Genomic DNA, 26,632 nt, shown 5'->3' with positions numbered 1-26,632 from the left:
TATATATATATATATATATATATATATATATATATAGACAAAATATTTTGTCTAAATATTTTATATAGAAAATTTTGTAAAATTTTTATTTGTATAGAAAATTTTTACGAAATTTTATTTCTATAGAAAATTTTATCAAAATTTTATTTGTATAGAAAATTTTGTCAAAATTTTATTTCTATAGGAGTTGTTGCAAAATTTTACTTCTATAGAAAATTTTTGTCTATAGAAAATTTTGTCAAAATTATATAAAATTTTGTCAAAATTGTAGATTTTTTTTCCGAAATTTTATTTCCATAGAAAATTGTGTCAAAATTTTGAAACAATTTTATTTCTATAGAAGTTTTTGAAAAATTTTATTTCTATAGAGAATTTTTGTCTTTAGAAAAATTTGTCAAAATTTTTGAGAAATTTTATTTCTAAAGAAAATTTTGTTAAAATTTTATTTGAATAGAAAATTTTGTCAAAATTTGATTTCTATAGAAAATTTTGTCAAATTTTATTTGTATAGAACATTTTTTATAGGAAATTTTGTCAAAACTTTATTACTATAAAAATCAATCTTGTCTAAAATTCCGAAGGAATTTGGGTCTAAATCGGATAAGAAATTAAAAAAAAATGTGAAATAATTAAAATTTTACTTTTATTTGGAATATCTTGTATAACTATAGCTAAAACGATATATAAATTCCGAAAATATCCATCACATCAATGTATACGAGGCCTTAATCCTAAATTAATACCAGTAGCTGAACGTAAAATCATATTCATTTGAGGCACTACATCTGGTCCCAGAGGCAATAGTTCAAAATACCTTAATACCATACTTATAGTACATTTCATCTCGAGCATGGCAAATTTTTGGCCAATACAATTACGTGGACCGGCCGAAAATGGTGTATAGGCAAATGGATTATGATTTGAGTCCAAGTTTTTATGGTAAAACCTCTCTGGCAAGAAATCATTGGGATTTTTAAAAATATCCGGATTTCGGCCTATGGCATAAATTAACAGCGTTATACTGGAGTGGGCGGGTATAATGTGATTATCTGAAATGGAGGATATAATTTAGTAGATTACCAAAAATTTCTTATACCTCTGTGAATATCTACCATCGACTTTTATATCCTTATCTGTGTATCGTGAAATTATGGGCACAGACGGGTATAGGCGTAAAGATTCCTTTATTACAGCTTCTAAATATTTCATTTCCTGTAAATCCTTCATTGTAACTTTTTGATTTCTATCCTTCCCCATGACCTCAATAATTTCCTGGACCACTTTTTGTTGGACCGCAGGATGACGGGCCAATAAATATAAGCAAAACGATATGCCACTGGTTGTGGTATCATGACCCTCAAACATGAAAGTGTCGACCTCTTCACGTATTTCTTCATTTGTCAAAGACTTTCCATCAATTGTGGACTGCAGTAAGACATCCAAAAAGGTCATACGCTTCTTTTGCCCTATATCATCGGGGTCATTTTCTAAAATTATATATAAAAAAACATATACATATAAGAAAATTGTTTAAGATTCTCTGCCAATGAAATTGATCATATCATACCACCAGAATATATATGACTCTCCTATGTCATATGTATCTGGGTGGTGTTGATTAAGATTTCGTCTAATAAAGAGTGTTATACTACGTTCACACTTTGCATGAAATATTCTAGTGTTCATATTATGAATAAACTGAGATGTCGCTCATTATAGGATTTAACAGCTGTTTTTTGTTTACAAACACAAAAAGTAAACATTAGAATACTTTTGTTGGTTTATACTGGACTCCAACAAAATAATTCAGAATTTCATTAAATTTGTAAATTTTACCATAATGCGCCCATCTTAATCTTCATATAGCACTAAAATTTTTTTTTTTGCAAATTTGAACTTCAATTGTCTCCTTAAACTACGAAATTTTCTTTAACAAGTGAAAAAAAAAAAACAAGTATATACGGCCGTAAGTTCGGCCAGGCCGAAGCTTATGTACCCTCCATCATGAATTGCGTAGAAACTTCATCTAAACACTGCCATCCACAATCGAATTACTTAAGTTGCGGTAACGCTTGCCGATGGCAACGTATCTTAAAAACTCCTAACACCATCTTCTAAATTGTATGTAAGTCCATACGTGGTATATATTAAATCAAAAAAGATCGATCCAATGCGTATATAATTCAGTTTGACAAAGTAGACATAAAATTTTGACAAAATTTTCTACAGAAATAAAATTTTAACAAAAATTTCTATAGAAATAAAAACTTTGACAAAATTTTCTATAGAATGAAAATTTTGACAAAAATTTCTACAGAAATAAAATTTTAACCAAATTTTCTATAGAAATAAACTTTTGACAAAATTTTCTATAGAAATAAAATCTTGGTAGATTATTTTTGGCTCGAGTGGCAACCATGATTATGAACCGAATAAAATTTGAACAAAATTTTCTATAGAAATAAAATTTTGACAAAATTTTCTATAGAAATAAAATTTTGGTAGATTATTTTTGGCTCCAGTTGCAACCATGATTATGAACCGATATGGACCAATTTTTGTGTGATTGGACCAATTTTGGTATGGTTGTTAGCGACCATATACTAAGACCACGTGCCTAATTTGAACCGGATCGGATGAATTTTGCTCCTCCAAGAGGCTCCGGACGTCAAATCTGGAGAATGTTTTATATGGGGGCTATATATAATTATGGACCGATATGGACCAATTCTGGCACGGTTGTTAAAGATCATATACTAACACCATGTTCCAAATTACAACCGGATTGGATGAAATTTGCTTCTCTTGGAGACTACGCAAGCCAAATATGGGGATCGGTTTATATGGGGGGCTATATATAATTTTGGACCGATGTGGACCAATTTTTGCATAGTTGTTAGAGACCATATACCAACACCATGTACCAAATTCAAGCGGATCGGATGAAATTTGCTTCTCTTTGAGGCTCCGCAAGCCAAATCTGGGGATCGGTTTATATGGGGGCTATATATAATTATGGACCGATGTGGACCAATTTTCGCATGATTGTTAGAGACCATATACCAACACTATGTACCAAATTTCAGCCGGATCGGATGAAATATGCTTCTGTTAGAGGCTCCACAAGTCAAATCTGGGGATCGGTTTATATGGGGGCTATATATAATTAAGGACCGATAAGGACCAATTTTTGCATGGTTGTTAGAGACCATATACCAACATCATGTACCAAATTTCAGCCGGATCGGATGAAATTTTCTTCTCTTTGAGGCTCGGCAAGCCAAATCTGGGGATCGGTTTATATGGGGGCTATATATAATTATGGACCGATGTGAACCAATTTTTGTATGGTTGTTAGAGACCATATACCAACACCATGTACCAAATTTCAGCCGGATCGGATTAAATTTGCTTCTCTTTTAGGCTCCGCAAGCCAAATCTGAAGATCGGTTTATATGGGGGCTATATATAATTATGGACCGATGTGGACCAATTTTTGCATGGTTGTTAGAGACCATATACCAACACCATATACCAAATTTCAGCCGGATCGGATGAAATATGCTTCTGTTAGAGGCTCCACAAGCCAAATCTGTGGGTCCCTTTATATGGGAGCTATACGTAAAAGTGGACCGATATGGCCCATTTTCAATACCATCCGACCTACATCGATAACAACTTTTTGTGCCAAGTTTCAAGTCGATAGCTTGTTTCGTTCGGAAGTTAGCGTGATTTCAACAGACGGACGGACGGACGGACGGACGGACGGACATGCTTAGACCGACTCAGAATTTCACCACGACCCAGAATATATATACTTTATGGGGTCTTAGAGCAATATTTCGATGTGTTACAAACGGAATGACAAAGTTAATATACCCCCATCCTATGATGGAGGGTATAAAAATAATTATGTCTAATAAATTTTCTTGAATTTCTGTCTAAAAATATTTACTTATTTCTGTGAAATCGGTGGGACATTTTCGTTTGTAATACAGTCTAGTTAAAATTAACTAAAATTTTCGTTTCTGATGGATTCACTGTTTTTTGAGTGTAGTGTGAACGTAGTGACTTCTGTGTGAATGAACTTATTTCACACAGAAGCCATATACGTTCTTCTTCGTTATCTTAATTAGTATTCTGGATTCTCTACACTTACACTTACCTTTTCCTGTCGACATTTCATCCTTTTTGAGAAGTTCACTTTCTAACGCCCGTTTCCGATCGCAAATTACCTTATTTGTAAAATCGTGCATTATACGTATACACTTCCTTAATTTCAGGTATGATGGAAAAGCGGTCAATAGAAATCCAATATGGAAATATTGTATAGGTTTCATGGCACGAGTGGCAATTATATCTGTTGCCCTGTAAAATAGTAATAAAAATTGTGTGTTATATGGAAACAATATATGAAATACTTGCTGTGATAAAAAAAATCCAAAAATTGTGGAGAAAGTACTTAGGAACTCATTACACATTTTTGCAAATTTTCATTTCTATAGACAAGTTTTGTCAACATTTTATTTCTATAGAAATTTTTGCCAAAATTTTATTTCTATAGGAAATTTTGTCAAAATTTTATTTCTATGGAAAATGTCGTCAAAATTTTATTTCTATAGATTTTTTTCAAATTTTAATTCTGTAGAAGTTATTTCAAATTTTACTTCTATAGAATATTTTGTCAAATTTTTATTTCTATAGAAAATTTTGTCAACATTTTATTTCTATAGAAAATTTTGTCAAAATTTTCTATGAGCTTAGTAATCGATGGATGAAAAACCGGCCATTAGACGTAATATGCCACTTTATTGGCAACTTCCTATTCTTTTTCTAGAGTTGGCATATATTTTTACATTTAAGTGCCACCTTTTCACCATATTGTGCCACTTTTAATCAATCACTGTTTTGGTGCGATAAGGATCAGCGATGCCGTTAAGAATTTCTAAAAGCTGGCTCAAAAATGTGAAATGCAATAAAAACTGGTACAATAACTAAAAAAAGTTGGCACAATTTTTTATAAGAAAAAATACGAAATTTATGAATTTTATAATTTTTTTTTTGCGATGAAATTTTGAAGTCGCAATGTTTTTTTTTTAAATTAGATCTAAATAAACCCCTCTAACATTAAATTAAATCTCCATGTGGCACAATATATTAAAAAAATTGGCACACTTTTTTACAAGGAAAAAACTACGAATGAAATTAATTTTATAATTTTTTTGCGATAAAATTTTGAAGTCGCTTTTTTCTCAAATTAGATCTAAATAAACCCAACAAACATTTGATCTCCATTAAATTAAATATCCATGCGATTGGCATTTATGTACATTGACCTAAACAGTCCATTACAAATAAACAAAAATCTGATAATTACAGAAAAAATTGCATTTTTTGGGTCACATTTGTCCGCTTGATATGTTATCAGCAATGTTTGAAAGCGTGCGCATTAGTTCGATTTTATGTTAAGATACCGATTACATTCGTAATTTTCAGGGAATATTAAAACAAAAATTTCGAAAACTATTGCACTAAAAAAGAAGTAAAAAGGTAGCACAACATAACAAAAAATTGTGGCACAGAAATGTAAAAAGTATAACATTTAGTGGCACAAAACCTATTGTACTAAAAAAGAAGTTAAAAGATGCCACAACATGGCAAAAATTGTAAAAATCATGGAATTTACTGGCACAAAAGTCAACGCATATAAAAGTGACAAATTTACCACTGAAGTGTCACAACGGACCCGGATCACGATTGCCATTCGAGTCAAAAATAATCTACCAAATTTGGAAGAAAATTTTAGCTACCACCAAACAAATGTCTTGTTTTGCAAAATTTTATTTCTTAAAAAATTTTGTTAAAATTTTATCTTCTATAGAAAATTTTGTCAAAATTTTATTTCTATAGAAAATTTTGTCAATATTTTATTTCTATAGAAAATTTTGTTAATATTTTATTTTTGTCACATTTTTATTTCTATAGAAATTTTTTGCAAACTGTTAATTTGAAAATTTTGTCGTAATTTAATGTCTATAGATAATTTTTTGAAAATTTTATTTCTATAGAAAATGTTTGCAAAATTTTTTTGTCTAAAGAAAATTTTGTCAAAATTTTATGTCTATAGAAAATTTTTGACAAAATTTTATTTCTATAGAAAATTTTGACCAAATTTTATTTCTATAGAAAATTTTGTCCAAATTTTATTTCTATAGAAAATTTTGTCAAAATTTTATTTATGTAGAAGATTTTGTCAAATTTTTATTTTTATAGAAAATTGTTGGCAAAATTTTATTTCTATAGAAAATTTTGTCACAATTTTATTTCAATAGCAAATTGACCCGGATCACGATTGCCATTCGAGTCAAAAATAATCTACCAAATTTGGAAGAAAATTTTAGCTACCACCAAACAAAAGTCTTGTTTTGCAAAATTTTATTTCTTAAAAAATTTTGTTAAAATTTTATTTCTATAGAAAATTTTGTCAACATTTTATTTCTATAGAAAATTTTGTCAATATTTTATTTTTGTCAAATTTTTATTTCTATAGAAATTTTTTGCAAACTGTTAATTTGAAAATTTTGTCGTAATTTTATGTCTATAGATAATTTTTTGAAAATTTTATTTCTATAGAAAATTTTAGCAAAATTTTTTTTCTAAAGAAAATTTTGTCAAAATTTTATGTCTATAGAAAATTTTTGACAAAATTTTATTTCTATAGAAAATTTTGACCAAATTTTATTTCTATAGAAAATGTTGTCCAAATTTTATTTCTATAGAAAATTTTGTCAACATTTTATTTCTATAGAAAATTTTGTCAAAATTTTATTTATAAAAAATATTTTGTCAAAATTTTATTTATGTAGAAGATTTTGTCAAATTTTTATTTCTATAGAAAATTGTTGGCAAAATTTTATTTCTATAGAAAATTTTGTCACAATTTTATTTCAATAGCAAATTGTGGCAAAATATTATTTTTATAGAAGATTTTGTTACAATTTTATTTCTATAGAAAATTTTGTCAAAATTTTTGTCAAAATTTTCTTTCTATAGAACATTTTGTCAAAATTTTCTTTCTACAGAAAATTTTGTCAAAATTTTGTTTCAATAGAAAATTTTGTCAAAATTTTATTTCTATAGAAAATTTTGTCAAAATTTTATTTGAATAGAAAATTTTTCTATAAAAGATTGTTCTATAAAAAGTTGTTCAATTTCAAAATTTTATTTCTATAGAAAAATTTGTGAACATTTTGTTTCTATAGAAAATTTCGTCAAAACTTTAGTTCTATAGAAAATTTTGGCAAAATTTTATTTTTTATAGAAAATTTTGTCAAAATTGTATTTCAACTTTTGTCAAAATTTTATTTCTATAGAAAATTTTGTCAAAATTTTATTTGTGTAGAAAATTTTGTCAAAATTTAGAAAATTCTGTCAAAATTTTATTTCTATAGAATATTTCATTAAAATTTTATTTCTATAGAAAATTTTGTCAAAATTTTATTTCTATAGAAAATTTTGTCAAAATTTTATTTATATAGAAGATTTTGTCAAAATTTTCTTTCTATAGAAAATTTTGTCAAAATTTTATTTCAATAGAAAATTTTGTCAAAATTTTATTTCAATAGAAAATTTTTTAAAATTTTGTTTCTATAAAAAATTTTTCAAAATTTTATTTCTATAGAAAAATTTGTGAACATTTTGTTTCTATAGAAAATTTTGTCAAAATTTTACTTCTATAGAAAATTTTGGCAAAATTTCATTTTTAATAGAAAATTTTGTCAAAATTGTATTTCAACTTTTGTCAAAATTTTATTTCTATAGAAAATTTTGTCAAAATTTTATTTCTGTAGAAAATTTTGTCAAATTTTTTTTTTCTATAGAATATTTCATTAAAATTTTATTTCTATAGAAAATTTTGTCAAAATTTTATTTCTATAGAAAATTTTTGGCAAAATTTTATTTCTATAGAAATTTTTTGGCACAATTTTATTTCTATAGAAATTTTTTGGCAAAATTTTTTTCTATAGAAAATTTTTGGCAAAATTTTATTAATATAGAACATTTTGTCAAGATTTTATTTATATAGAAAATTTTGTCAAAATTTTATTTTTATAGAAGATTTTGTCAAAATTTTATTTCTATAGAAAATTTTTTCAAACTCTTATTTCTATAAAAATTTTTTGTAAAAATTTTATTTCAACAGAAAATTTTGTCAAAACTTTATTTCTATAGAACATTTTTGGCAAAATTTTATTTCGTTTTGTTTGTTATTGTTGGCTTCTCTTCAATCGTTATTGTTGTTTTTTTTTTATCTCAGCTTAAAGCCATGCATTGACTAAACTACAAGTTTAGCTTAACCAACAGTCTATAGGGCTTTGCCCAAATAAATTTGACAAGCATACTTTTCCTCTGCTGGTTAAGCTACACTTGTAGTTTAGTCAATGCATGGCTTTAAGCTGAGATCAAAAAAAAAAAAACAACAATAACGATTGAAGAGAAGCCAACAATAACAAACAAAACGAATGAAGATAGAGGAAGCACGCTCAAAAACAAACCCAGCCAAATACATACAAATCGATGATTTGAGTTTGGCAAAGGAAAAGAGATATGCTGGCAAATTTGTTTAGGCAGTAGCCGACTATCAAACCCTTTTTCGGGAGGTTCAAGTGTAGTTCACGTTGGGTTGAGTGAATTACCCGAATTTATTCTGATAATTGGTTGATAGTTTTGCTGCAAGTAGAGGATGCTGATGAGGAATGTGGTAATTCCGAAACAGCTGTACATCCAACCATCTTGCAGTCTATAGGGCTTTGCCCAAATAAATTTGACAAGCATACTTTTCCTCTGTTGGTTAAGCTACACTTGTAGTTTAGTCAATGCATGGCTTTAAGCTGAGATCAAAAAAAAAACAACAATAAAATTTTATTTCTATAAAAAAAATTTGTCAAAATTTTATTTCTATATAGAAAATCTATCAAAATTTTATTTTATTTATATAGAAGATTTTGTCAAAATTTTATTTTCTATAGAAAATTTTGTCAAAATTTTATTTCTATAAAAAATTTTTCAATATTTTATTTCCATAGAAAACTTTGTGAACATTTTGTTTCTATAGAAAATTTTGTCAAAATTTTATTTCTATAGAAAATTTATTTTTATAGAAAATTTTGTCGAAATTGTATGTCAACTTTTGTCAAAATTTTATTTCTATAGAAAATTTTGTTAAAATTTTATTTCCATAGAAAATTTTATCAAAATTGTATTTCTTTAGAAAATTCTGTCAAAATTTTATTTCTATAGAATATTTCGTTAAAATTTTATTTCTATAGAAAATTTTGTAAAAATTTTATTTCTATAGAAAATTTTGTCAAAATTTTATTTATATTGAAGATTTTGTCAAAATTTTATTGCTATAGAAAATTTTTGGCCAAATTTTATTTCTATAGAAAATTTTGTCAAAATGTTATTTTGCATAGAAAATTTTTGGCAAAATTTTATTTCTATGAACATTTTTGTCAAAATTTTATTTCTCAAAATTTTTATTTGTCAAAATTTTTATTTGTCAAAATTTTATTTCTATAGAAATTTTAGTCAAAATTTTATTGCTATAGAAAAGTTTTGGCCAAATTTTATTTCTATAGAAAATTTTGTCAAAATGTTATTTTGCATAGAAAATTTTTGGCAAAATTTTATTTCTATGAAAATTTTTGGCAAAATTTTATTTCTGTAGAAAATTTTGTCAAAATTGTATTTCTTTAGAAAATTTTGTCAAAATTTTATTTCTACAGAATATTTCATTAAAATTTTACTTCTATAGAAAATTTTGTCAAAATTTTATTTCAATAGAAAATTTTGTTTAAATTTCATTTTTATAGAAAATTTTGTTAAAATTTTATCTTTATAAAATAATTCTACCAATTTACCAAACATTAAAAATTCTACCATTTTTGGTAGATTTCTACCAAGGGTGGCAACCGTTATCACACATTTTGTTTTGTCTCATTTCACATTGCTTCATTAAAACCTCTCATTGCATACTCACGCTTTAACTGCTTTGGCATAACTAAAATCTGGATGATCTTGGGCATTTATTTTCACACCCATTGCCGTTTCCGCTATAACATCCAATGCTGTGAGACATATAATCGGAAAGATATTATATATCGTTTTGCCATCGGCCATGGTAGAAAGACGGGTAACCAATACACGACTTTGTTGTTCGAATATCTTAATGAATCCTTCCAGTATCTTAAAATGGTAGGTGGGTGTTAAAAGTTTACGTCTTATATGCCATTTAGAACTGGAGCTTAGCAACAGGCCATCGCTTAGCCAAGGCGAAAGCATATCGTATATAAAGGATTTCTTAATTACATACGAACTACTTAGGATAGCTTCAAAGTACTTGACATCTGATGTTACCAACATTAGCCTGTTAAAGAGCCATAAGCGGAAAGTTTTCCATATTTATGTGTCAGTCTAGCGAAGAGATTGAAGACATCTATTGTCACGAAACAAAATTGATGAACTTTCTATGGGCTATTTAAGAAAACTTGTATTACTTGCTGTGTCATTGCCCAAACCCAACCAGGCATCACCGATAAAAGGCACTATGAACAAGGGTCCCAATATACTGGATTGTCTAAGAATTTTATTACTCCTATGCCTTAGGAAACAATCCACAGCAAAAAGAGTGATTAAAAAAATGCCACAAACTATGACAAGCGACATGCTAAACTTCCGATATTCTATTTATTTTGTATATGCTTGTGTTCAATACTTTTTTCATACTGTTCACAAATGCAATGTTTCAAGCAGATGGGAAATTGAAATCGAAAGTATTAGAACAACTATGATTTCAATGTGAACTACAAAATAATCCGGACAAGGAAAATGTGTGACTTTATTGATACGCAATCATTTGTTGATATTTTGCCGCATGCTTGAATTTTACTTGGTACACTTCACATAGAATTGGTGGCTTACTAACATTCCGGTTTCGTTGGTAACCTAATCTGTAATAATTGAATTTACTTCATATTAATTGAAATTTAAAAAGTTAAAAAAATCTTCAGTAAATTAATTAAAAAATTTTTAATTTAAATAATTTTATTTTAATCTAATTAATTAAAAATAAAAATAATTCAAAATAAATTAAATTATTATCATTATAAAATATAATAAAAATATGTGTATGTATTATTTTAAATTAAATAAGACAAGTCAGTTAATTCAAATAGTTTTTGAAAATTAATACACATATATTGTATATATTTATATAATCAAATAGAAATAACTTAAAATTAATTAGAAGGAATGCAATTAAATAAAAAAAGTACTTTCGTTAATAACTGAAATGAATTTAGACTAATCTAAATTTAAAAATTAAAAAAAAAGACAAGTCAGTTAATTTAAATAGTTTTTGAAAATCAAGGCTATATATATATTATATAATAAAATAGAAATAACTTAAAATTAACTAAAAGAAATTAAATGAAATTAAATAATTAAAGTACTTTCGTTACAAACTGAAATGAATTTATACAAATCTAAATTCAAAAATTAAAATAATATACATTAAATAGAATAAATATATGTGTATATATATTGAATTAAACTAAATAAAACAATTCAGTTTATTTTTTTTTTCAAATTAAAGCAATATATGTTATATAATTAAATAGAAATGACTTAAAATTAAATAAAAGAAAGAGGTAGAAGTACTTTTGTTAACAATTGAACTTAATTTTGAACAATTTAAATTCAGTTAAAGTTAAAATAAATGTGTTAAATTAAATTAAATTGAACAAAAAATTATAAAATAAAAAATATTTTTATTCTATTAATATAATTAAAAGCTAGTTAAATTATTTGTTATTATTTAATATAGAAGAAATTTTTAATTATACAAAACCATTTAGTTAATTTTATTAAATTTATTTTAATACAATTAATTCAACTAAAAAGAAATTGAACTATTATTATTCTAAATTAAAATTAATTATAAAAACAAGTAAAGGGCGATTTGTTAAGAGCTTGATAACTTTTTTTAAAAAAAAAACGCATAAAATTTGCAAAATCTCATCGGTTCTTTATTTGAAACGTTAGATTGGTCCATGACATTTACTTTTTGAAGATAATTTCATTTAAATGTTGACCGCGGCTGCGTCTTAGGTGGTCCATTCGGAAAGTCCAATTTTGGGCAACTTTTTCGAGCATTTCGGCCGGAATAGCCCGAATTTCTTCGGAAATGTTGTCTTCCAAAGCTGGAATAGTTGCTGGCTTATTTCTGTAGACTTTAGACTTGACGTAGCCCCACAAAAAATAGTCTAAAGGCGTCAAATCGCATGATCTTGGTGGCCAACTTACCGGTCCATTTCTTGAGATGAATTGTTCTCCGAAGTTTTCCCTCAAAATGGCCATAGAATCGCGAGCTGTGTGGCATGTAGCGCCATCTTGTTGAAACCACATGTCAACAAGTTCAGTTCTTCCATTTTTGGCAACAAAAAGTTTGTTAGCATCGAACGATAGCGATCGCCATTCACCGTAACGTTGCGTCCAACAGCATCTTTGAAAAAATACGGTCCAATGATTCCACCAGCGTACAAACCACACCAAACAGTGCATTTTTCGGGATGCATGGGCAGTTCTTGAACGGCTTCTGGTTGCTCTTCACTCCAAATGCGGCAATTTTGCTTATTTACGTAGCCATTCAACCAGAAATGAGCCTCATCGCTGAACAAAATTTGTCGATAAACACATTTCGAACCGAACACTGATTTTTGTAATAAAATTCAATGATTTGCAAGCGTTGCTCGTTAGTAAGTCTATTCATGATGAAATGTCAAAGCATACTGAGCATCTTTCTCTTTGACACCATGTCTGAAATCCCACGTGATCTGTCAAATACTAATGCATGAAAATCCTAACCTCAAAAGAATCACCCTTTATATACGGCCGTAAGTTCGGCCAGGCCGAAGCTTATGTACCCTCCATCATGGATTGCGTAGAAACTTCTTCTAAACACTGCCATCCACAATCGAATTACTTAAGTTGCGGTAACGCTTGCCGATGGCAAGGTATCTTAAAACCTCCTAACACCATCTTCTAAATTGTATGTAAGTCCATACGTGGTATATATTAAATCAAAAAAGATCGATCCAATACGTATATAATTCAGTTTGACAAAGTAGACACAAAATGTTGACAAAGTTTTCTACAGAAATAAAATTTTAACAAAATTTTCTATAGAAATAAAATTTTCACTAAATTTTCTATAGAAATAAAAATTTTGACAAAATTTTCTATAGAAAGAAAATTTTGACAAAAATTTCTACAGAAATAAAATTTTAACAAAATTTTCTATAGAAATAAACTTTTGACAAAATTTTTTATAGAAATAAAATCTTGGTAGGTTATTTTTGGCTCGAGTGGCAACCATGATTGTGAACCGAATAAAATTTGAACAAAATTTTCTATAGAAATAAAATTGATGATGAAAATTTTATTATGAACCGAAGAGACCATATACCAACATCATGTACCAAATTTCAGGCGGATCGGATGAAATTTGTTTCTCTTTGAGGCTCCGCAACCCAAATCTGGGGATCGGTTTATATGGGCGCTATATATAATTATGGACCGATGTGGACAAATTTTTGCACGGTTGTCAGAGACCATATACCAATACCAGGTACCAAATTTCAGCCGGATCGGATGCAATTTGCTTCTCTTTGAGGCTTCGCAAGCCAAATCTGGAGATCGGTTTATATGGGGTCTATATATAATTATGGACCGATGTGGACCAATTTTTGCATGATTGTTACAGACCATATACCAACACCATGTACCAAATTTCAGCCGGATCGGATGAAATATGCTTCTCTTAGAGGCTCCGCAAGCCAAATCTGCGGATCGGTTTATATGGGGGCTATATATAATTATAGACCGATGTGGACCAATTTTTGCATGGTTATTAGAGACCATATACCAACATCATGTACCAAATTGCAGGCGGATCGGATGAAATTTGCTTCTCTTTTAGGCTCCGCAAGCCAAATCTGGGGATCGGTTTATATGGGCGCTATATATAATTATGGACCGATGTGGACCAATTTTTGCACGTTTGTTAGATACCATATACAAACACCATATACCAAATTTCAGCCGGATCGGATGAAATATACTTCCGTTAGAGGCTCCACAAGCCAAATCTGAGGGTCCCTTTATATGGGGGCTATACGTAAAAGTGGACCGATATGGCCCATTTTCAATACCATCCGACCTACATCGATAACAACTACTTGTCCCAAGTTTCAAGTCGATAGCTTGTTTCGTTCGGAAGTTAGCGTGATTTCAACAGACGGACGGACGGACGGACGGACGGATGGACGGACGGACGGACGGACGGACATGCTTAGATCGACTCAGAATTTCACCACGACCCAGAATATATATACTTTATGGGGTCTTAGAGAAATATTTCGATGTGTTACAAACGGAATGACAAAGTTAATATACCCCCATCCTATGATGGAGGGTATAACAAGTATATACAGCACTAAGTTCGGCCGGGCCGAACCTTAAATACCCACCACCATGAACCAAATATTAGGGTTTCCTTTGAAATTTTAGGAGGGCTTTAGGACTTGAGGACACTTCCCGAAGATAAATTTAAAGATTTCACCTATGAGGACTATACCAGATTCTGGATTTATAAGAACCATTTTTGTTTGAATTTTAGAGGAATCATTAACATCTCTTGTAAGTGCGCAAGAAAATTATAAAATAACGTCTTGATTTGAAATCTTAAATCTGTAGAAATAAAATCTGGAAATTTTACATTGAGTTTCAAGCAATTCAAGTGAAGTCGGTCTATATGGAGGCATTACCAAATGGACCGAGCCTAAAATACCAGAATATTTACAATTTCAGGCAAATCAGATAAAAATTACGGTTTCTAGAAACCCAAGGAGTTAAATCGGGAGATCGTTCTTATGGGGGCTATACTAAAACATGGGCCGATACTCACCGTTTCCGGCACACCTCTTTATGACCCGAAAATACCTCTAGATTTCCAATTTCAGGCAAATAGGATAAAAACTTCGGATTCTAGAAGCCCAAGAAGTAAAATCGGGAAATCGGTCTATATGGGGGCTATACCAAAATATGGACCGATACTCACCATTTTCAGCACACCTCTTTATGGTCCGAAAATACCCCTAGATTTCCAATTTCAGACAAATTGGATAAAAACTACGCTTTCTATAAGCCCAAGACCCCAAATCGGGAGGTCGTTTTATATGGGGACCATACCAAAACATGGACCGATACTCACAAATTTTGGCACACGTATTTGTGGTCCTACAATACCTCTAGATTTCCAATTTCAGGTAAATTGAATAAAAACTGCGATTTCTATAAGCCCAAGAAGTAACATCGGGACATCGGTCTATATGGGGGCTATACCAAAATATGGACCGATACTTACAATTTTTGGTCCTACAATATTTTGTGGTCCTACAATACCTCCAGATTTCCAATATCAGGTAATTTGATTAAAAACTGCGGTTTCTATAAGCCCAAGAAGTAAAATCGGGAGATCGGTCTATATGGGGGCTATACCAAAACATGGACCGATACTCACCATTTTTGGCACACCTCTTTATGGTCATAAAATACCTCCGGATTTCAAATTTCAGCCAAATTGGATAAAAACTACGATTTCTATAAGCCCAAGACCCCAAATCGGGAGGTCGGTTTATATGGGGACTATATCAAAACCTGGACCGATATAACCCATCTTCGAACTTGACCTGCCTGCAGACAAAAGACGAGGTTGTGCAAAATTTCAGCACGATTGCTTCATTATTGAAGACTGTAGCGTGATTACAACAGACAGACGGACATCGTTATATCGTCTTAGAATTTCTCCCTGATCAAGAATATATATATACTTGATATAGTCGGAAATCGATATTTCGATGTGTTACAAACGGAATGACAAACTTATTATACCCCCGTCACCATTCTATGGAGGTGGGTATAATAATTGAATAGAGATAATTTACAATTTATTAATAAAATTGAATTAAATAATTAAAGTAGTTGGTTAATAACTCTTTTTTAATTGAATTTAATTTGGACTAAATTTAAAATGATAATATAAATTATATTAAATTTAATTAAGTTAAAATTAAATATCAGAGCTAATTTAAATTAAATTTTAAAAGAAATTGAACTATTATTATTCTAAATTAAAATTAATTATAAAAATAATTGAATAGATATAATTTAAAATTTATTAAAAAATTGAATTACATAATTAAAGTAGTTGGTTAACAACTCTTTTTTAATTGAATTTAATTTGGACTAAATTTAAAAAGATAATATAAATTATATTAAATTTAATTAAGTTAAAATTAAATATCAGAGTTAATTTAAATAATTTTATTTTAATACTACAAATTGATATATAAAGATATATAAAAATTAAATAAACTTATTTTGTTAATTTGAATAATTTTATTTTAATAGATTTAATAGAACTTAATTATAAAAGAAATTAAACTGTAAAGCAAAACATATAAAGATATATACTAAGTTAAAACAAATCATCAAAAGAAATGAAATTATATAAAATAATTTAATTAATTTTAATTTTAATGCAATTAATTTAAATAAAACCCAATTATTATTATTTTAAAATAAAGCAAAATATATTATATAATTAAGAAGAAGTAATTTACAATTTACTAAATGAAATTAATCTAAATAACTACTAAATAAATATGAATTGAATTAAGTGATTGCTTTAGATTGTTTTAGATTTAATGGATGATTTATTTTACAATATAAAAATTGAATTTAATTTAAACGTATTTAAATGTAAAATGTTAAACTTACATTAAAGTTAATATTAAATAAAATGATTTAATTTTATTTTAAAATAGCTAAGTTAAATAAAAGGGAATATTTTTATATTAGATGAAAGCAAATATGTTATATAATATAATGGAAGTAATTTACAATTTGTTAAAAGAATTTAATTAAACTAAATTATGGCACTAAATTCATTGTTTTAAATTTAATTTAATTATAAAAGTTAATTGCAATTTTATTTTACAATATATTCAATAATAATTGAAAATTCATTGATTTAAAATTAATCTAATTAAAAATTTAAATGAATTTGATTGAATTTACAACATTAAAAAAGTACGAATATTTTATATTAAATTAATTTATATTAAATTTAAATAAAAAAAAAATACTTTAAATAAATTTATATTTTTTATAATTAATTAAAATGAAAATAAATGAAATAGTTATTATTATTATTATTATTTTTAAAGGAAAATTTATTATTAATTTACAATTTATTAAAAGAACTGTAATCAAATAAATAAAGATGTTTGGTTTACAATAAAATCTATAATAAATATAATATTAAAACTTAAATATTAAAATAAATTACATTTAATATAATTTATTTGTTAATTACATTAAATTGAATTTAAATGAAATTATTTAGTTAATTTAAATAATTTTATTATTTTAATGTAATTAATTTTAATATAGTTTAATTTAAAGTGACTAATTTAGTAAATTTTACATTACAGCAAAATATATTGTATTAATTATACAAAAAAAATTGTTTGCTTTAATTATTAGAAATAATTCCCAATTCTTTAAAATTCAATTAAATTAAGCTAAAATAGATAAAAAAGGGTTTTATTTTAATATAATAAATTTTATTAAAAATAGTTTTAGTTACCCAGCAAAAAAAGCGTCGCCAAAAAAGTAGTGAAAATGTTCTCTTTGGATCCGGAAGTGGTGCAAAATTGACGCAGAAGCGATGAAATTAACATGGGCTTGTCGTAGGACGGAAGTCCTCCATTTCAACAGCCGTTGCACTGAATTTGCATCACTTCTTTAGGTGTGATCCGAATTCAATGTTTTGGATGTAAATTAAAAAATTCTGTGATATTTTGTCAAATAAATAATTTTTATAATTTTTTATAATTTTTAATGGATTCTAACGCTTGTCAGAAACGTTTGACCTCAAATATTTTCAAAAATTCACACTTTTTTCAGATTGGATTTAGCACTTTTTTTCGACCAAAATTTAAATGATTTGTTCCATTTTATGAATTCTTACTCTGTTTTTAACCTATTTGAAACAAAAAAAGTTAAAATTACCCATTAAAAGTTCGAAAAAACCAAGTTATACAAAATTGAATTAAAAGAACTTCCTGGGTAGTTAAAATAAAGAACATCACTGGGAGTGCATCATCTGGAAGTGCTTTTTAAAGTTGTGCCTTTGGAAGAACTTCCAAATTTTTTTGCTGGGATGTTAGGTTAATAAATAAGAGTATTATGGTCAAATATGACAAAATCGAGCGATGCATATATAACATATGGTACCTATATCTAAATCTTAACCAATTTGTATAATATTTTGCAGGTATGATTGATACCACAGAAGGTCACTTGGTGTAAAATTTGAGTACGATCAGTTAATAAATGAGGCCCCTATGGTCAAAAATAAGGTTATTAGGGGCAAATTTTTCAAAATCGGACGATACATATATATGGGAGCTATATCTAAACCTGAACCGATTTCTATGAAATTTCGCACATATAGTTAGAGCTATAGAAGATTACATATAGCCAACTTTGAGTACGATCGGTTGATAAATAAGGGTTTTACGGCCAAATTTGACCAAATGGGGCGATACATATATATGGGAGCTATATCTCCCATCTGAACCGATTTCGATGAAATTGCGCACATACAGTTAGAGGTATACAAGATTATATTTAGCCAACTTTGAGTGCTATCGGTTGATAAATAAGGGTTTTACGGCCAAATTTGGGAAAATCGGGCGATACATATATATGGGAGCTATATCTAAATCTGAACCGATTTCGATTATTTTTGGCACATATTGTCAGTACCATAAAAGATTAGAGTAAGCCAAGTTTGAGTAAGATCGCTTAATAAATAAGTTTTTTATGACCAAATTTGGGAAAATCGGGCGATACATATATATGAGAGCTATATCTAAATCTGAACCGATTTCGATGAAATTTTGCAGACTTAAAGGGTGATAAAAAAATTTACTATGTGCAAAATTTGATGACGATCGGTTTGTAAAAAAGCGCAACGTGACTCCATTTGTCGAAATCGGGCGATACATATATATGGGAGCTATATCTAAATTTGATCCGATTTCTTCCAAATTCAATAGCGTTCGTCCTTGTGCCCAGAAAACACCCTGTACCAAATTTCATGCAAATCGGTACATAGACAGACGGACGGGCGGACGGACACCAAGCGCTAGATCGACTCCGGAGGTGATTCTGAGTCGATCGGTATATATTTTATGGGGTCTAATATCAATATTTCTGGTAGGCATATTTTTTGGCCGATCAAACTTATTATACCCTGACCACTATGTGGTTTAGGGTATAAAAAGGGTTTTATTTTAATATAATAAATTTTATTAAAAATAGTTTTAGTTATATTCTCTATAACTAAAACTATAAATTCAATTATTAAATATACTTGAATTAAATTAAGTCATTTTAGTCATAATGGGAATGTAATTAATATTTTCATTTGATGTAGTTATTTACTACAAAATTAACAATAATAAAAAATTATGAAAATAAATGTAAAAATAGATTTAGTAGCAAACAAAAAATGTTTTTGATCTATATTTGTTTTTGTTTTTTTCTAATTATATAGTTTATGAGGTATATTTGATTTAATTTTTATTTAACAAATAATATTCTCAGTTCAGCATATATTATTCTCTTATTGCGTAGAGCTTCCGAGAAGTTTCATAGAACATTTGAATTATCTTATGCAATTGTTTAAACACATTTGTTTTTTAGTACATTATTATATGTGCATAGTTTTTTTTTTTTTTTTTGTAACAGTACAAATGGAAATTTTCGCAAATAATTGGTATCATTTTAAAACAGCCTAGAATTTTTGTGGTGTTGGTTGAAATGAGTATGAAATGATATTGAAATTCAAACTTAATGATATATACATAATAACGATGATATTATAGGAAATTTTAAGTATGCATTAATTATTAAATGATTCCCATTATGAGTGGCAAATTTAAAAGTAATGAATGGTTAAGGTTTCGTAAAGCACGAAATGTAGTATGTGTGGATTGGCATAGGTTGGCTGATCCCAGAGCCAAGATTATTTTTAAGTGAATAAACTGTAATAAATCGAATTCGTAATTCCTAGTACACCGAATAAAAAGTAAATTGTTTTATAGGAAGAATGAACTAACTCGTGCGAAAATTGAACTAAATTATACTCCACATTTTGAAATTTCTAAAAAGCGTTGTTAAGATCAGGAACATTTAGTGCCCTGTTGTACTGTTTAACTCGAATTCACGAAATTCCACCCTCTCATAGAAGAAAAAAAAATGAACTAAAAGTAAAGAAGAAAATCTTTGGCACCAAATTATGACCATTTTAAGCATATTGTAGTTCATTCGTACTATTTTTGGGAATTGTACGAAAATTTTATTTTGCTTCAGTTTATATTGAATTTAGGTGTACGGTCATACCCATGTTTAGTTCATAAAATGATTGAGACATACTTAAAAAAATGAAAATTTCATTAAGCTGTGGAAAATTTAAAAAAAAAATAAAATTTAACTAAAAACAAATAACTTTTTTGCAATAATAAAATTTAACTAAAAACGAATAATTTTTAGTATTAATAAAATTTAACTAAAACAAATAAGTGTTTTGCAACAAAAATAAATTCAATTTAGCGGACTTTTTTTTGTGTGGTTTTTTCAATATGTCCCATCTTCCATACTATTCGATCTACTTCCATAACATCTATATGTGTCAAAATTTTAGTTCTATAAAAAATTTTGTCAAAATTTTATTTCTATAGAAAATTTTATCAAAATTTTATTTCTATAGAAAATTTTGCCAAATTTTTATTTCTATAGAAAATTTTTGCAAAATTTTATTTCTATAAAAAAATTTTGTCAAAATTTTATTTCTATAGAAAATTTTTGCAAAATTTATCTTCTATAGAAAATTTATGTCAAAATTTTATTTCTATAGAAAATTTTTTGCAAAATTTTATTTCTATAGAAAATTTTTGCAACATTTTATTTCTATAGGAAATTTTTGCAATATTTTATTTCTATAGGAAATTTTTGCAAAATTTTATTTCTATAGAAATTTTGTCAAAATTTTATTTCTATAGAAATTTTGTCAAAATTTTATTTCTATAGACAATTTTGTCAAAAATTTTTTGTTTTTAATTTTATTTCCATAGAAATTTGGTCAAAATGTTATTTCTATAAAAAATTTTTGCAAAATTTTAATTCTATAGAATATTTTGTCAAAGTTTTAATTCTATAGAAAATTTTGTCAAAATTTTATTTCTAGAGAATTTTTTTTCAAACTTATAATTCTATAGAAAATTTTGTTAAAATTTTATTTCTATAGAAAATTTTGTTCAAATTTTATTTCTATAGAAAACTTTGTCAAAATTTTATTTCCATAGAAAATTTAGTTAAAATTTTAGTTCCATAGAAAATTTTGTCAAAATTTTATTTCAATAGAAAATTTTGTCAAAATTTTATTTAAATAGAAAATTTTTGCAAAATTTTATTTGTATAGAAAATTTTTGAAAAATTTTATTTCTATAGAAAATTTTGTCAAAATTTTATTTCTATAGAAAATTTTGTCCAAGTTTTAGTTCTATAAAAAAATTTGACAAAATTCTATAGAAAATTTTTACAAAATTTAATTTCTAAGAAAATTTTGTTAAAATTTCAGTTCCATAGAAAATTTTGTCAAAATTTTATTTCTATGGGAAATTTTGTCAAAGTTCTATTTCTTTAGAAAATTTTGTCAAAATGTTATTTCCATAGACAATTTTGTCAAACTTTTATTCCTATAGAAAATTTTGTCAAAATTTTATTTCTATAGAAAATTTTGTCAAAGTTTTACTTCTATAAAAAATTTGACAAAATTTCATTTCTATAGAAATTTTGTCAAAATTTTATTTCTATAGAAAATTTTGTTAAAATTTTAGTTCCATAGAAAATTTTGTCAAAATTTTATTTCAATAGAAAATTTTTGCAAAATTTTATTTGTATAGAAAATTGTGCAAAATTTTATTTGTATAGAAAATTTTTTGAAAAATTTTATTTCTATAGAAAATTTTGTCAAAACTTTATTTCTATAGAAAATTTTTTTCAAAATTTTATTTCTATAGAAAATTTTGTTATAATTTTATTTCTATAGAAAATTTTGTCCAAATTTTATTTCTATAGAAAACTTTGTCAAAATTTTATTTCCATAGAAAATTTAGTTAACATTTTATGTCTATAGAAAATTTTGTCAAAATTTAATTTCTATAGAAAATTTTGTTAAAATTTTAGTTCCATAGAAAATTTTGTCAAAATATTATTTCAATAGCAAAATTTTGTCAAAATTTTATTTCAATAGAAAATTTTTGCAAAATTTTATTTGTATAGAAAATTGTGCAAATTTTTATTTGTATAGAAAAGTTTTTGAAAAATTTTATTTCTATAGAAAATTTTGTCAAAATTTTATTTCTATAGAAAATTTTTTTCAAAATTTTATTTCTATAGAAAATTTTGTTAAAATTTTATTTCTATAGAAAATTTTGTCCAAATTTTATTTCTATAGAAAACTTTGTCAAAATTTTATTTCCATAGAAAATTTAGTTAAAATTTTATGTCTATAGAAAATTTTGTCAAAATTTAATTTCTATAGAAAATTTTGTTAAAATTTTAGTTCCATAGAAAATTTTGTCAAAATTTTATTTCAATAGAAAATTTTTGCAAAATTTTATTTGTATAGAAAATTTTGCAAAATTTTATTTGTATAGAAAATTTTTGAAAAATTTGATTTCTATAGAAAATTTTGTCAAAATTTTATTTCTATAGAAAATTTTGTCAAAGTTTTAGTTCTATAAAAAAATTTGACAAAATTCTATAGAAAATTTTTACAAAATTTAATTTCTAAGAAAATTTTGTTAAAATTTCAGTTCCATAGAAAATTTTGTCAAAATTTTATTTCTATGGGAAATTTTGTCAAAGTTCTATTTCTTTAGAAAATTTTGTCAAAATGTTATTTCCATAGACAATTTTGTTAAACTTTTATTCCTATAGAAAATTTTGTCAAAATTTTATTTCTATAGAAAATTTTGTCAAAGTTTTACTTCTATAAAAAAATTTGACAAAATTTCATTTCTATAGAAAATTTTGTCAAAATTTTATTTCTATAGAAAATTTTGTCAAAATTTTATTTCTATAGAAAATTTTGTCAAAGTTTTATTTCTATAGAAAATTTTTGCAAAATTTTAATTCTATAGAACATTTTTGCAAAATTTTAATTCTAGAGAAATTTTTTTTTTTAAATTTTATTTCTATAGAAAATTTTGTCAAAATTTTATTTCTATAGAAAGAGAAAATATTTTCAAAATTTTATTTCTAGAGATTTTGTTTTTAAATTTAATTTCTATAGAAAATTGTGTCAAAATTTTATTTCTATGAATTTTTTTATTTCTATGGAAAATTTTGTCAAAATTTTATTTCTATGGAAAATTTTGTTAAAATTTTATTTTTATTGATTCCGAGCCAAAGATTCGACTTCTTTAAAATAATACGAAGTTATCATTTCATTTTCTTTTTGCGATATATTAACAATGTTATTTATGTACAAATAAATTTCAGTCTAAAAATCCAAATTATAACATATTTTCAAAATAAAAAATGTTTTCTTTAATTAAAAAAAAAATTGATAAACGTTTAAAACAAAACTGCAAAATCCTTAATATAAGTCTTTGACGCTGTTTTATCTTTAGTCCAAAGGTTCATTTTATCAGTTAATTTAAAGATTATTTCTTTAAATCAAAAATGTTAAGTTTTACTTTAAGGAAAATTTGTCTTAGAGCATGCGACTTTGATATAGGCATGCGAATTTAAAAGTTTCGTATCCTAAACTTAAAGAAGGAAATTTTTAAATCAAAATTTATAAACTTTCTTTTATATAAAATTCTTTTTTATTTTAAAGAATTTTGTTCTTAATATTGTGTAAATTGCGCAACCTAAAAATTATGTTGCATAATCTTTCGATCAATATTTTTTCAGTGCACCAGGAAGGAACATTTTGGTTCATTTTAGAAAATTTAGGTTAATTTAAAAACATTTTAACTAAGCTGTATTACAAACGCAGATGACCCGCTGATTTCACAAAAATAAGTAAATATTTTTCGACAGATTCAAGAAAAATTTTTAGACATAATTATTTTTTTCTTTTATTTGTTCAAGAAAATTGCGTAGTTTGAAATATAAAATTGGCTTTCAAAATTTCAAAAATTTAGTACCATACGAAGTTCAAGATAGGCATATTATTGATAAAATTTTAAATATTTTTTTTGAGGAAGACCTGAATTTAGTAAATCTTTAAATCTTCATTGGTGGTTCCATGAACTAAAATAAAATAAAATTGTCTTTAGTGCCATATTGGGTTCAATTCTTTTTTTTTTTGAGTGTATTTTCTTTTTTTTTGTGTTCTGATAAATGGTAGATTATATTTTCCGTTTCATAGACACAAAAAAATATTTTTTGTGTATTCAATCACGAATTAATTTTTAACTGAAATGTCCTCAATCACAGAAATGATAGTATCAGTTAAAAAATTAATTGAAAGTCAATTAAAACATTAATTGATACTATTACTTGTTTATTGTTTCAATCAAAAAAATGTAGAATCAATATAATTTTTAATTGAACATTTTTTAAAATTCAATTAAAACTTTAATTAGAAAAATTTTCGTGAAATTCTTTTCTGTATATCAATCACCGAAGTTAATTTAATTAATTCTAATTAATTGATTCAATTAAAAAATTAATTGATGCTATTAATTTTTGTGACTGATTTTTGTTTTAATTTAAAAAAAAATGAATTAAATTTTCAATTGAATATTTTTGAAAATTCAATTAATTGGATATATTTTGGTGAACTTTTTTCCACTTACTTTTACTGCTTTGGCATAATGAAAATTGAATTTATTTGAAAATTCAATTAACGCTTTAATTGGAAAAATTTTCGTGAATTTCTTTCTGTGTATCAATCAATTAAAAAATTAATTGATCCAAATAAAAAATTAATTGATGCTATTGAGTCAATTAAAATATTAATTGATCCAAATAAAAAATTAATTGATGCTATTAATTTTTGTTTTAATTAAAAAATAGTCAATTAAATTTTTAAATGAATGTTTGCGAAAAATTCAATTAAAATTTTAATTTTAAATATTTTGGTGATTATTTTTTCTCTATGTACTTACTCATTTACTGCTTTGGCATAAGGGAAATCCGGATGATTCTGAGCATTTACTTTTACACCCATTGCCGTTTCGGTTATAATGTCTAAAGCGGTAAGGCATATTATGGGAAACATATTGAGGGCTGTCTTTCCATCAGCCTGTTTAGAAAGGCGTTTAATTAAAACACGACTTTGTTGATCGAATACCTCAACAAATTGGTCCAAGATTTTAAAATGATATGTGGGTGTTAAAAGTTTCCGACGAGCATACCATTTTGAACTGAAACTCAATAATAGACCATCACCCAGCCAAGAGGAAAGCATCTCATATATAAAAGATTTCTTGATTACATTTGGACTGCTAAGGATTATTTCAAAATATCGGACATCTTTTGTAACCAACATTAAATCATAGAATAGCCACAAACGAAAAACTTTTCCATATTTTTCTGACAAACGTGCGAAAAGCCTAAATACATCTAAGGAAGAATTTAAAAACAAAAATTGGTATATATTTTTTTTTTATAAAACACCTTTTGCTGATCACTACTTGCTGTGTCATTGCCCAAACCCAACCAAGCATCTCCGATAAAGGGTACAATAAATAAAGGTCCTTTTATATGGGATTGTTTGAGAGTAAGATTACGCTGATGTCTCTGTAAACAATCCCACAAAATTAAACTCAAAAATATTAATGAAATTACAACGCCCAACATTCTGACAATGCGTGAATTAATCTCCGAATTTGTCACCGTCAATGCTATTCTGATACTGTATTTAAGCAAGTGTTTTAGAAAAAATCTTCAGTCAAAACTGAAATCTCAATTATTTTTAGATTTTTACTTTTAGACCCTACACTATAGCAAGGGGGAGATACTAATTTAAACATTACGTTTGTAACATATCGATATATTGGTCTCAGACCTCATAAAGAATATACAGAAAAAACCTCTCAAACTTGGGTGGAGACCTCTTAAAAGAGCACTGAAACAAATATTGACCTAATATGGAAGATTAAGCAGCCTAAATTTTTACTATAGAAAATTTTGTCAAACATTTTATTTCTAAAGGTTTTTGTTTTTAATTTTATTTCTATAGAAAATATTACCAAAATTTAATTTTTATAGAAAATTTTGTCAAAATTTTATTTCTATTTTATTTTGTCTAAATTTTACTTCTATAGAAAATTTTGTCAACATTTTATTTCTTCAGAAAATACGGTCAAAAATTTATTTCAATAGAGAATTTTGTCCAAATTTTATTTCCGTAGAA

At 26.3% G+C, this 26,632-nt stretch overlaps 1 protein-coding gene across 1 annotated transcript; it reads right to left on the bottom strand.

Moving 5' to 3' along the window:
* Positions 1-626: 626 nt before the first annotated feature.
* Positions 627-26,125, bottom strand: LOC142229668 (putative cytochrome P450 4d14). The gene is made up of 6 exons (XM_075300249.1): positions 25,911-26,125; positions 25,383-25,839; positions 10,043-10,429; positions 4,166-4,368; positions 1,113-1,487; positions 627-1,049 (listed from the first exon to the last, which is right to left on the bottom strand). Exons 1-6 carry the CDS (start codon positions 26,074-26,076, stop codon positions 709-711), a joined length of 1,929 nt encoding a protein of 642 aa, XP_075156364.1. The 5' UTR covers positions 26,077-26,125; the 3' UTR covers positions 627-708.
* Positions 26,126-26,632: the final 507 nt, after the last annotated feature.

The sequence above is a fragment of the Haematobia irritans genome, chromosome 3 (assembly GCF_050003625.1).
Source record: "Haematobia irritans isolate KBUSLIRL chromosome 3, ASM5000362v1, whole genome shotgun sequence".
In the NCBI taxonomy this organism is placed as follows: domain Eukaryota; kingdom Metazoa; phylum Arthropoda; class Insecta; order Diptera; family Muscidae; genus Haematobia; species Haematobia irritans.
The sequence above is the reverse complement of the archived record's forward strand: the minus strand, read 5'-3'. Positions and strand labels throughout refer to the sequence as shown.

Coding starts and splice junctions, on each gene's coding strand:
- LOC142229668 (XM_075300249.1), bottom strand. CDS start 26,076: ATGTTGGGCGTTGTAATTTCATTAATATTTTTGAGTTTAATTTTGTGG. Junction 25,840..25,910: donor TTTGGGCAATGACACAGCAA/GTAGTGATCAGC, acceptor ATTCTTCCTTAG/ATGTATTTAGGCTTTTCGCA. Junction 4,369..10,042: donor TATGCCAAAGCAGTTAAAGC/GTGAGTATGCAA, acceptor ACTATTTTACAG/GGCAACAGATATAATTGCCA.